Source organism: Pseudochaenichthys georgianus, chromosome 13, assembly GCF_902827115.2.
Source record: "Pseudochaenichthys georgianus chromosome 13, fPseGeo1.2, whole genome shotgun sequence".
Classification (NCBI taxonomy): Eukaryota; Metazoa; Chordata; class Actinopteri; order Perciformes; family Channichthyidae; genus Pseudochaenichthys; species Pseudochaenichthys georgianus.
This window is the reverse complement of record NC_047515.1, coordinates 31,389,062-31,401,163: the sequence shown is the minus strand read 5'-3', so window position 1 is coordinate 31,401,163 and position 12,102 is coordinate 31,389,062. Positions and strand designations below refer to the sequence as shown.

The following is a 12,102-nucleotide window of genomic DNA, read 5'->3' as shown; positions in this document are numbered from 1 at the left end:
TATACTCAACACAAATACACACTTTACATTCACTCTTTGCGCTTTGATAGCTATTAGCACTAGCTGAATCTTTCTTCATGGGGTCCACACACATACAGTAAAACACACCGTGACACGCAATCCATATAAACACCTAAACAAACAAAACAACTCATCTCATGTAAATAACAGTCAAGTACAGTCAAGTGAAAACAAAAATGATCATCCTTTTGATCGTCATCTAGCCACAAACACAAAACAATATAATAATTTCAACATAAACACACACAGTTCAATTATAATTTCTGAAATCAAGATGTTGTTTTTACAAAAGTTTGAACCGATCTGTAGTATTCCCTTGAGTAATATGCACCGGCATTGAATTCCCACTGACCATGGCTCTGTACGTGGCCGTTTTCTGTATCATATTTGTTTTTGCTTCAGCTAACATGAATCCTCTCTGCTGCATATAATGTATGATAATTGTGTTGAGCATACTGAGAGAAAAAAAATATATATATCTAGTGATTTTTTCACTGTTACAGTTTTGCACGTTCTTGTCTTACCATTTTCTTGCTGTGTTGTTTTGCTGTGTTTAAATGATTGTATGAATAGTGTTTTTCCGCATCTCCTGACTGACGTTTCTGCGCGTATTTGTTTGTTTTGAATGTGTTCAGGTTCCGGGACACCCCAGTAGTGAAATCTTCCAGTCGGGAGCTGTGCTACATCATACTGGCAGGGATCTGCATGGGGTACCTGTGTACCTTCAGCCTCATTACCAAACCCCATGTAGTCCACTGCTACCTCCAACGGCTGGGAATAGGCCTGTCACCTGCCATGAGCTACTCTGCACTCGTGACCAAGGTACTGCAAAGATTGACTTATGGATTTGTGAAATGAGTACAAGATTTAGGGTGAAGCAGTTGAAGGGCTAAAGGAATTACCTCTAAGGTCTTGGAGTACCCCTGTCATTAGATTCACTGGTGAGGTGGCAATTTTGAACAAGATGATAGCTTGGCCGCCTGAAGTGCTGTTTGCAGCGTTGTTGAGAACCGCTCGTTGCTTTTTGAGTCCAGGGAGGTGTTTGGTTGTAATGTTAGTATATCCAGAATGAAACAGCAAAAGCGAACAGCAGTCAATGAGTGGCCTTGTGAAAGGGCTGCTGTTGATGATGATGATGATGATGATGATGATGATGATGATGATGATGATGATGATGATGATGATGACGATGATGACAAATTGCTCCAAATTCAACACAGCGCGTCCTTGGGTCCCCAGCCATACACCTGGTTAGTATAAAGTAGATTGGATGATGATAACATGCTTCTGTCATCAATCTTCAATGGGTAACAGCTTGATATGTTAGAGACAGTGGACCTAATCAGAGAGAAATAGGGGCCATAGTCCCCTGATATGACATATTGTCATTCCTTTGATGGTGGGGTTGATGTGCCGCATTAAATCAGATGCAGGGCACAGGTTCATTCTGCCACTGTCCTTTAGGGAGAAAGAGTTTTGGGAACAGGGAGTTAGGATTAAAAAATAGCAGGTGACTGCAATGGCGTTCCAATAAGAGCTTACCTTGAGTGTATGCTTTATATTTTGACTCCTGTGTGCAATATTTATAATGTTTCTCACCTGTGTGTCTCAGTAGCGTAGGCAGAAATGTACTTTAGGGTGGGCCTGTAAAAAATAGGGTGGGCCAGATTTTTCTTCTGCGCATTAGAAGCTAACAACAATCCCCGCCGGTACCGGTGGCAGATTACTTTTAGAATACTTTTGGAATACTTTATTTTTCCATAACAGATGGGTATGTTTTGGTGAACAGGAGACACGTATTTTACTGTTTTAATGGCTTATCAAGAACTCAAACACAACATCTTGGTGTCATTCTGGACAGCTCTCTCATCTGCACCATACATAAAAAACATCACCCGGACTGCATTCTTTCTACTGTCTTAAAACCTTTCCTTAGAATATGTTATAAATTGTAAGGTGTCCTTGGGTGCTTTGAAAGGCGCCCCTAAATAGAATGAATTATCATTATTATTATTATCTGAAACGATCTAATAACTTTTTCCCAGTCACTTGCCCCATGCATTCAGCAGCAGCAGGCCATTCACTTTGATTTTATCCCGTTATAAATGTCATCATTTACGACAATAAAGAAATGCTACATAAACGTTATCTTGCACATTTTATCTAACCATCTCCGTTTCTAACTTTCAATATATTTTAAAAGAGATCTCTCTCTCATTTGCGTGCGGGGGCGGGGGCGGGGCCTAACAGACACGCTGCAGCTCTCTCTCGCTCACAGACATGCTGCAGCGCTGTGCAGTGTGCACACAGTTCTGCCGGCAATGAATATTACATTTTGTGAGGAAACTTTTCCACCAATAATTCCAATAAGTATTCCAAAATGTATTCACTTCAGGTTTACGAAAGTAACTGTAATCAGATTACTCGTTTTTCAAATGTAACGCCAGCTGAATACACTTGATTTTTGTATTCTGATTACGTAACGCCGTTACATGTATTCCGTTACAATCCAACCCTGTGTATATCTCTCCGGACTGTCCACCAGCAGATGAAAAACACCCACCTCTCCGCCTCTTCCAAGGGACGAGGGAACCGTGCGGCAGAGTTTCCGTTAACATTTTCTTTCTTCTGACAGCCCAGCAGCAGGAGAGGTGGGGAGAGGGAGACGTGGGGAGAGGGAGGCGTGGGGAGAGGGAGGCGTGGGGAGAGGGAGGCGGGGCTATTTCATCGTTATCAGAAAATTATCGTATAGATCGCTGCTAGGTGAGGGCAGTGGGGGATCTTCTTGGAGTCTGGCTTTTAAAAAAAGTTATCATTAGTGAACTTTGAGCCATCATTTATTTTGCAGGCAGCTCTCTGCCTCTCTCACGTTATTATGGCGCGGGCCGGAACCAACAAGGCAAGGCAAGGCAAGTTTATTTATATAGCACTTTTCAACACAAGGCAATTCAAAGTGCTTTACAAAAAATGAAAGACATTAAGAAAATGGCATTTAAAATCAGTCATTAAAAATAAAAGCTAATAAAATAAACATAAAAAGAAAAAATACATGGATAAAAGTTAAAGTGCAGTCTAAGATATGAATAGTTCAATTAAAAGCAGCAACAAAAAGAAAAGTCTTCAGCCTGGATTTAAAAGTAGTAAGAGTTGCAGCGGACCTGCAGGTTTCTGGGAGTTTGTTCCAGATATTTGGAGCATAATAACTGAATGCTGCTTTACCATGTTTAGTTCTGACTCTGGGGACAGAAAGCTGACCAGTCCCTGAAGACCTGAGAGATCTGAAATCAGAAATGTAATTTGGGCCTAAACCATTCAGTGCTTTATAAACCAGCAGCAGTATTTTGAAATCTATTCGTTGACACACAGGAAGCCAGTGTAAAGGCTTCAGAACAGGAGTGATGTGATCCACTTTCTTAGTGTTAGTGAGGACTCGAGCAGCGGCGTTCTGAATCAGCTGCAGCTTTCTAATAGATTTTTTAGTGAGACCTGTGAAGACACCATTGCAGTAGTCCAGTCTACTGAAGATAAAAGCATGGACAAGTTTTTCCAAATCCTGCTGTGACATTAGTCTTTTAATCCTAGATATGTTCTTTAGGTGATAGTAGGCTGATTTTAATGTGACTGTTGAAACTCAGGTCAGAGTACACCTAGATTTCTGGCGTTATCTGTTGTTTTGAACATTGCAGGCTGAAGCTCAGCGCTAACTTTTATACGTTCTGCCTTGGCTCCAAAAACCATTACCTCAGTTTTATCTTTGTTTAATTGGAGAAAGTTCTGACACATCCAGTCATTGATTTGTTCAATGCACTTACTCAGTGTTTGAATTGGAGCATAGTCTCCTGGTGAAATTGTTACGTAAATTTGTGTGTCATCCGCATAGCTATGGTAACTTATTTTGTTGTTTTTCATTATCTGAGCCAGTGGTAGCATGTAGACGTTAAAGAGAAGAGGCCCCAAGATGGAGCCTTGAGGTACCCCACATGTCGGTCTAGTAATTTGCTGTGGTCAACAGTGTCAAACGCAGCACTGAGATCTAATAATACTAACACTGAGGTTCTGCCACTGTCTGTGTTTAAGTGGATGTCATTAAAGACCTTTACAAGAGCAGTCTCAGTGCTGTGGTTTGGACGAAAGCCTGAATGGAACACATCAAAACAGTCATTTAAATTACTCAACTGTTGAAAAACAACTTTTTCAATGATTTTACCTAGAAATGGCAGGTTTGATATGGGCCTGTAATTGTTCATTACTGAAGCATCTAGATTATTCTTTTTTAAGAGCGGTTTAATGACTGCAGTTTTCAGGGCCTGTGGAAAAATACCTGAGTGAAGAGATTTGTTTACTATATGAAGTAGATCTGAGGCCATGCAAGGCAAAACATCTTTGAAAAATCCTGTTGGAATAATATCAAGGCAGCAGGAGGAGGATTTCAGAAGTTGTATAATGTCCTCTAGGTTTTTATCATTAATCTGATGGAATTGTGTCATGGTGTTTGACTTGATGTTAAGTGGACACAGAGACAACACATTTGCTGTACCTGATGCAGAGGCACTGACTGCTTGTCTGATTTTCTGAATTTTGTCAGTGAAGAAGGAGGCAAAATCATTGCACGCCCTGGTGGATAGACATTCAGAGGCTACTGACACTGGGGGGTTAGTTAGTCTGTCGACGGTAGCAAACAAGGCACGTGCGTTGTTTTTGTTTTTGGTAAACAATCCGTTTTTACCGTAAATTAGTTTGATTCAGAGGACAAAAAACATACAACATTAATTAAACTCGATATTTGTTCACTTGAATTTCACTTTGAATTATTGGATATTCTCAATGGGTGAATAAATGTATTATTATTTTTTTTTTATAAATGACACCAAAGCTTTCTCAGGGTGGGCCCATGAGTAAACTGGGTGGGCATGGACTGGTGTGTCTACACAAGGCCAATGGCAGCAGTGTAAGAATACAGAGAGCAGTTTGCCCTAACATGGATACAGTGTGTTCATTGCATATTTCATCAAAGGGTTCTAATGGTGTTTGCATTCTGACCCTAGACAAATCGCATCGCTCGGATTCTGGCAGGCAGCAAGAAGAAGATCTGTACAAAGAAACCTCGCTTCATGTCCGCCTGCGCTCAGCTCATCATTGCCTTCCTCCTCATACTGTTGCAGCTGGGCATCATCGTGGCTCTCTTCCTCATGGAGCCACCAAAGGTGAGCTGTCTGTATGCCACTGTCTGTTTCTTTATTATAAGTACAAGAGTGCCTTGTTGAAAGCCATCAAAACAGGTTTACAGACAAATGAGAGTGATGGAAACATAAAGTAGATCCACTATTACTTTAAGAAGTTTCCTCATAATGAGGCCTTAATTCTCCACGAGTTTCTTTCCATTTCATCACTATTTTGTTAGAGGCTATTACATGAGTAGTTAAGTTAGCAAATCAACAGGTATGTGAGAATCCCAGATAATAGTGTTGTTCTTATCTAAAGCAATCAAACAATCCTGCAATTTTGTAATTATTTTCCTGCTCATAGACTTAAAATGCAGAACATCTCAAGTTGGCAGTGTAATAAATGGAAATGTTAGTTTGCTAATTTCTTCCACCATTTATTTTAATGAAGATGTTTACACACATTTGCAAACTGTTTTGTGGTAAACAAATAAATGGTGATTGTAGTAAAAGCTCGGTTAATCACCGCCTTGTTTCCCCCCTCTAATATCTAATAGGTGATCCATGACCACCCCAGCATCCGCCAGGTTAACCTCATTTGCAACACCAATAACCTGGGCGTGGTTGCCCCGCTGGGATACAATGGCCTGCTCATCCTCAGCTGCACCTTCTATGCCTTCAAGGTACCTGCTGAAATGTTTTTAACTATCTAAATTGAAGTTGCAAAAGTGTCAGAAAGCATGTTTTAAAATGTTGTTTGAAGCAAATGTTATTATTTGTAGAAACCTGCATACTACCTCAAGCTGCTTCACATGAGAGAAGTCGTGCAGACAGATTGTGAAAGCAATAATTGAACCGTTGTTTGTGTTTGGCACTCTACCGCTTTCCACAGCAGTAAATTGAACACTTCATGACGTCAATGTTTGATTATATGTTGCCTACAGCAATCCATTTTCTGCAGAGTGTGAGGGCAGAATGGCAAACAGAGACAGAAGCTGAAACACATAGCATGCCAAGCAGACAATTTAATCACGTTTGTGAACACAGCCACAGAGAGAGAAAATAGTATAGGTATAGTTGGTGCAGATTTATTTTTGTTAGCAAAGGTACCTGGTTAGCACTAGCAGTGTGTTTTCTTATAATGTAAAGGCCTTTAATCAACCCTAACAGTGTCTTTTTTGGTTTCATTTTTCCCTTATTGAAGGCATAATCCCCAAATGATTCAACAATGTTTAAAAATGTAACTTTCTCTCTGACTCTGTCCCTCTCTCCCAGACCCGCAACGTCCCAGCTAATTTCAACGAGGCTAAGTACATAGCCTTTACCATGTACACCACCTGTATTATATGGCTGGCCTTCGTACCCATCTACTTTGGCTCTAACTACAAAATTATCACCATGTGCTTCAGTGTCAGCCTCAGTGCCACTGTGGCGCTGTGCTGCATGTTCGTACCCAAGGTAAGGCTATAGCTATAAAACACAGTTTCTACATACATATACACTCATTTACTGATATGTCTCTACAAGTCTATGTATTTCATCAGTCTTCCTAAACTAAGCCTCAGAATATACAGTTTGTCTGACGGTTAGCTGTCCAAACTTTAAACACACTGGTTATTATTCTACATCAGTACACAATGTATATTTAATGATGGTATTTATAGCAACTATAGCCAAGAAATAATTTGTTTTTTAACTGTATACATTGAATTTGAGATTCATCCTGCCGAAAGTTTTCATAATGTGCACACAGTACACTCTGTCCTTAGAGTGGGAATGTACGGGCAACACTCACAGTACACACCAAGTTATTGAAAATGACTGTTCAATATCAGTTTTTAAATAATTGAGTAAGAAACTTTAAATTATATTTTCACCAACCGCACTGAAGTGAAAGGGGTTCATTTAGAATATTATCATGTTTATCCCAATAGCGGGTAATCCTCTTGATGCTTCAAGGGCAACGTTGGTGCTAAAACAACAGCAGAATAACAATCATTATGAACAATTAGCTGCAGCTTCTTTTGAGGATTGTCTTTTTATAAGAGCTGTACATAAACAAGGTAAGCCATCACAGAGTTTATGACTTGACTCTCAAAAAAACAAATTACTACCAAAAACAGATGGCTTGATGTAGGTATTTGCTCTTTCTTTACATTATTGAATTCAGTGGTCTCTTTTTAGAAACATTTTGCTTTATAAGGATAATGAAATAATGTTTTATTTCACAACAGGTGTACATCATTCTAGCCAAACCAGAGCGTAACGTGCGCAGTGCCTTTACCACGAGCACAGTGGTGCGCATGCACGTGGGCGACGGCAAATCTTCCTCAGCCGCCAGCCGTTCTTCGAGTATGGTTAATCTGTGGAAACGTAAGGGCTCTACTGCAGAGAATCTCAGGTACGTCTGTGTGTGTGTGTCTTTGTTTTTGTGTGGTAGTGATTTTGTGTACACAAGGGCCTCATTCGGCAGGTTAATGCCAGGTTACTGCGTAGTTACAGTCCAAGGTACCATTTCTGTAATAGCCCCACTCTTCAGACTACTTATAGTGCGTGTGTTAGTGTGTTGTGCTCTAGCTCTCTGGGAGATTGATTCTCTGAACTCCCCAGAGTATGCTTGACTGTTCCTGTGACCCTTACATGAACTGTAGACAATTGCCTAATAGAGACATGGCAAAGCAAGAGAGAGGTGTGCTAAGGAAGGGAGGGTGAGGAGAAAAATGGTGAGGATGGGGAGAGAAAATAAAAATCAGAATTGATGGTATAATCAGAGAAGATGAAGAAATGGCTCAAAGAATACGGCTAAAATGTGGGACATAATAACATACACCCAGCTGAAGGCCATCCGCAAGCCATCTACAGTGACAGGGAACCGATCAATGGACACAAAAGGAGTGACGCACAGCCACTTGCCCAGGATGAAAAGGGAGGAAAAAGACAAGAACACATTTTCGATTGTCAGCGTGTTACTCGAGTTCACCCCGCTTGGCAAGCAAGATTTCAATCACGCTGTTATGAGAAATGTCAGGAGTTCTTCCATCCTGGCTCCTTTTTATTCCTCTCTTCCCCTCTCCCATCTCTTTTGGTCCTATCTTCCCCTGTGGGTGGTGGTAATTGGCAGGGCTGCCTCTCTCCTCGGTGCAGGGCTGGAAGCTGTTGCCTTTGAGATGCTGTCATTGTGTAGTCTGAACAGATGCAGACAGACATGAAACCAGCGAAACAGGGGGAAATGGAAGAAGTACTTCAAAAAGATATAAGAAGATGAAATATTCGACTGATGGCTCATCCAAATGTTTGAACTGTTGAAGAGTGCATGGTTTACATTCAACAGGCATTCAAATGGCTGCAATATATGTAAGATAGGATCAATCAGGCGCTCCTTTAGTATGTGCAACATGTGTTTCTGTTTGTGGCATGTCAGGCTTTGGCTCCAAAGCGTTCTGTCCGAGACTCTTTTAGCGAGTATATCACAGCACGATGTATGTGTAGGCGCAGGTCGGCATGTGCAGCATATGGATGTTTGTGTGTGTGCGTGCGTGATACAGAGTCTATATATGTGTGTGTCTCCCCAGGGTGACTTAGGCTCTTTTCAACACCAGCCACCGTGGTGTGAGGTTTAATCAGAAGTTCCACTAAAGATTAATCACACTAATTAACCTGACAAAGGGATGAGAGAAAGGAAAGTGGGGGAGGCAGGGGAGAGTGCTGTGACTGATGTGAAGTGGAGAAAATGGTAAGATGTAGTAGGTAGAACAGAGACAGGAAGAGGGAAGCTGACAAAGACAAATGAAGAACAAACTGTCGGGAAAAAATAGAATGGGAAAATTAATTGCAATGAAATTACATGCAAAGGAAGTCTAACTGATTTTCTGTGATGAGTCAGGGCTTCATTTAAATATGTTTGTATTAAATGAGGGATAATAAATAAGAATTAATGTAAAGCAGGCACAATTAATGCAATGTTTCTGCTATGTTTATTTTTGCTGTAGTAGTTTTTGAATAAGTGACGCAAACTAACAGGTTACTACTAAAAGGTGTTCTTTTAGATTTGTTATCCATACAAACAAGCAATTATAATGAACAATGTGATTCTTAAACAAATATGAGCAGAATATTTAAAAAAGCTACCATATCTATTCTGAAGAAAGTGTACAGTAAATGATGTTGTCTCAGTATGTTAATGCCAACACTCATTTGCATGACAAAAGGTAGAGCAGTGGGAAGAAGTGTTTTTTTCTAAAGGTTTTTTAGAATATAATGTTCAGTGATCACCTGTTATCAATTGTAACGTAAAACACAGACATGCAAATCCAAAATGTACTTTTGTTTGTATCTTAACTGAATAAGAAGTGAGTGCACCTTCTTATTTATATCATCAATAATCAGAAATGAAGTTCGTTTAATCAAAAACCAATTACATTTATTACATTAACATCAAAACAATCAATAAGCTGCTAATTAACTGACTACTGTAAATCTACCTTGAAGCTCTAGAAACAGACCCTCTTTCTTTCTCTCTTTCCCCCGCTGACCTCCAGCTCCAACGGTAAATCAGTGTCTTGGGCGCAGACGGAGCGCAGCAGTAACCGTGGAAACCACCTGTGGCAACGGCTGTCCTTCCACATCAAGAAGAAGGAGAACAACCAGACGGCCGTCATCAAGCCCTTCTCCAAAACCTCCGAGGAGCGTTACTTTGGGGGGGGTGACCTGCCCCCACACATGCCTCTGCCCTCCCTCCCCTCCATGTCTTCCCTGTCCATTCATCAGGACTCTGTCACCGACAAGACCCTGTACGAGCTCTCTGAGGCGGAGGAGCGCTACTCGAACACGTACCTGCCGCAGACGCCCTCGCCCATCAGCACCATCAGCCAGAGACTAGGGGCCGGAGTCGGGGACGATCACTCGATGACTGGAGTTCCTAACTACCCGAGCAGCATCTGCAGCGGGGGGAGCGTGAGCAGCGGGGGGGGCAGCAGTTGCGGTCCTGCCAGCAGCGGCTCTCTGGTGGTGGGGAGTGACGGGCGTCTGATTGTTCTGGACAATTACCCAGCACCGCATCCCAGCTCCCTGATGGATCAGATCAGCTGCGTGGTGAACCGCTTCACCGCCAACATCACGGAGCTCAACAGCATGATGTTGTGCTCTTCTCCGACGCACTCGCACTCCAACAAGCAGCCCCCCCCCTCTCCTCCACCAGCCGACCCCTATCTGTTGCCCCGGGAGATCCCGATGGCCCCGACCCTCACCACCCATGCTGACATCCAGCCCCTCCCCCCCGTCGAGACCAGCATGGCGGGCCGGAGCGGATGTCCTGTTCACTCCATTCCTCACTCACCTTACCCCCTGCCGCCTCACATTGGCCAGGCCTCCCCCTCTCTCTCCCCCATGCGAGGAGGCCTCATCCCCTGCCTCACCCACTCCCCTCTGAGGAGGGCCGAGTTGGAAGAGGAGCTTTTTGCTTTGACTCCGCCGTCCCCTTTCCGCGATTCCCTGGGATCTAGCAGTGGCTCGCTCATCTCAGAGACAGGCCTGTGTCTCCCCCCAGCCCCCTCCCATCCTCCCCCCTCCCCCCCTTCGCCCAGGTACAGTAGACTGACACTCAGAAACTACAGCCAGAGTTCATCCTCACTGTGAGGCAGAGTTTTCCTGTGAAGAAAACGCAGATTTGGAGAGGAGTGCTCAAAAAACGACACGGTTGATATGAGTGAAGAGTATTGGAGGATGGAAACACTGAAATCCATCTGTCCTTACGTGAAACTAGAAGTAAAGGGGTCGTGGTAAAGGATTCGCGAACAGCTGGTTGATGAGGACACCAAGCTGCGGCAGTGTTTGTGTTTACATGTTTGCATTGAGATGCAAGTATGAGAAGCTTGCCCACGTCGTATTTTCTTAGTGCAGTTTATCAAAAGTGGGGCGTGAAGAGTTGCAAAAAAAAAGGGCCACAATGACTTTGAGATGTTTTAGTGTCTGTAAAGTCAAAAATCATTCTTGAAGTTCTAGAGCATAGATTGTATATAAGAAGTGGTAAACTTGGTTTGTGGACTAACGTGTGGAAGCCTTGAGTACTGCATCTTGGCCGTCATCATCTTGTGTTTTTTGGAGTAAAAGTTGAGCATTTTGGACAAAAGGGTAACACATGGTTATGTCTCTACCCTGATCGACAGGTCGCCCTAAAGCATGCCTTACTTTATCGTCTATTTTACTCAAAATGGGACCATCATTTAGAAACTGAATATCGTACCTTAATGAGCAAGACCTCAAATTAGCGACTAAGATCATTAGGATTAGGGTCATATTCTAAAAGACTTCTATAGAAGGTTCTAGGCTCCTTTGCATTGGCTTCACCTTTCAGACGCAAAAAGCTACACCCACTTGTTGTGTACAGTCTATGGTTTAGAGCTACATATATGTTAGGTTTGGGTAGTGGCCTTAAGGTTCTATGGCTATCAACTAATTAGTGGTGTGTGTGTGTGTGTGTGTGTGTGTGTGTGTGTGTGTGTGTGTGTGTGTGTGTGTGTGTGTGTGTGTGTGTGTGTGTGTGTGTGTGTGTGTGTGTGTGTGTGCTGTGTGCTGTGTGCATGAGTATGTTTAATGGTGAGATTAAACTCCTAAAGCATGTACGGACAAAACAAAGGCTATTTGCTCACACACACACACACACACACACACACACACACACACACACACACACACACACACACACACACACACACACACACATAGGCGTGAGCAAACATATACGCATACCATTTAAGGGGAAAAAAACTGTAAATATACGAGAAGATATGGATTTTTCTTGGTAAAGAAAATCGTACATGTTTCTGACAGAAGTGCAATGTGTTAACATACCAGACTGTATGTTACTCTGAAGAACAGAGCGTGTTTTGTATTCATCCAGCTCTCCAATCTGTTCCCCTTA

The 12,102-nt window shown here is 42.3% G+C and overlaps 1 protein-coding gene across 4 annotated transcripts in view; it reads left to right on the top strand.

Moving 5' to 3' along the window:
• The window catches only part of grm5b (glutamate receptor, metabotropic 5b), a 109,914-nt gene extending 98,269 nt beyond the window's left edge, over window positions 1-11,645 (top strand). For all 4 annotated transcript variants that reach the window (XM_034098039.2, XM_034098038.2, XM_034098037.2 and 1 more), the window contains 6 exons: window positions 657-843; window positions 5,067-5,225; window positions 5,741-5,866; window positions 6,459-6,641; window positions 7,418-7,584; window positions 9,722-11,645. In XM_034098039.2, coding sequence (XP_033953930.1) covers window positions 657-843; window positions 5,067-5,225; window positions 5,741-5,866; window positions 6,459-6,641; window positions 7,418-7,584; window positions 9,722-10,817 — 1,918 coding nt within the window. In that variant the 3' untranslated portion in view covers window positions 10,818-11,645. The remainder of the gene's footprint in view (window positions 1-656; window positions 844-5,066; window positions 5,226-5,740; window positions 5,867-6,458; window positions 6,642-7,417; window positions 7,585-9,721) is intronic.
• The last annotated feature ends 457 nt before the right edge of the window (window positions 11,646-12,102 follow it).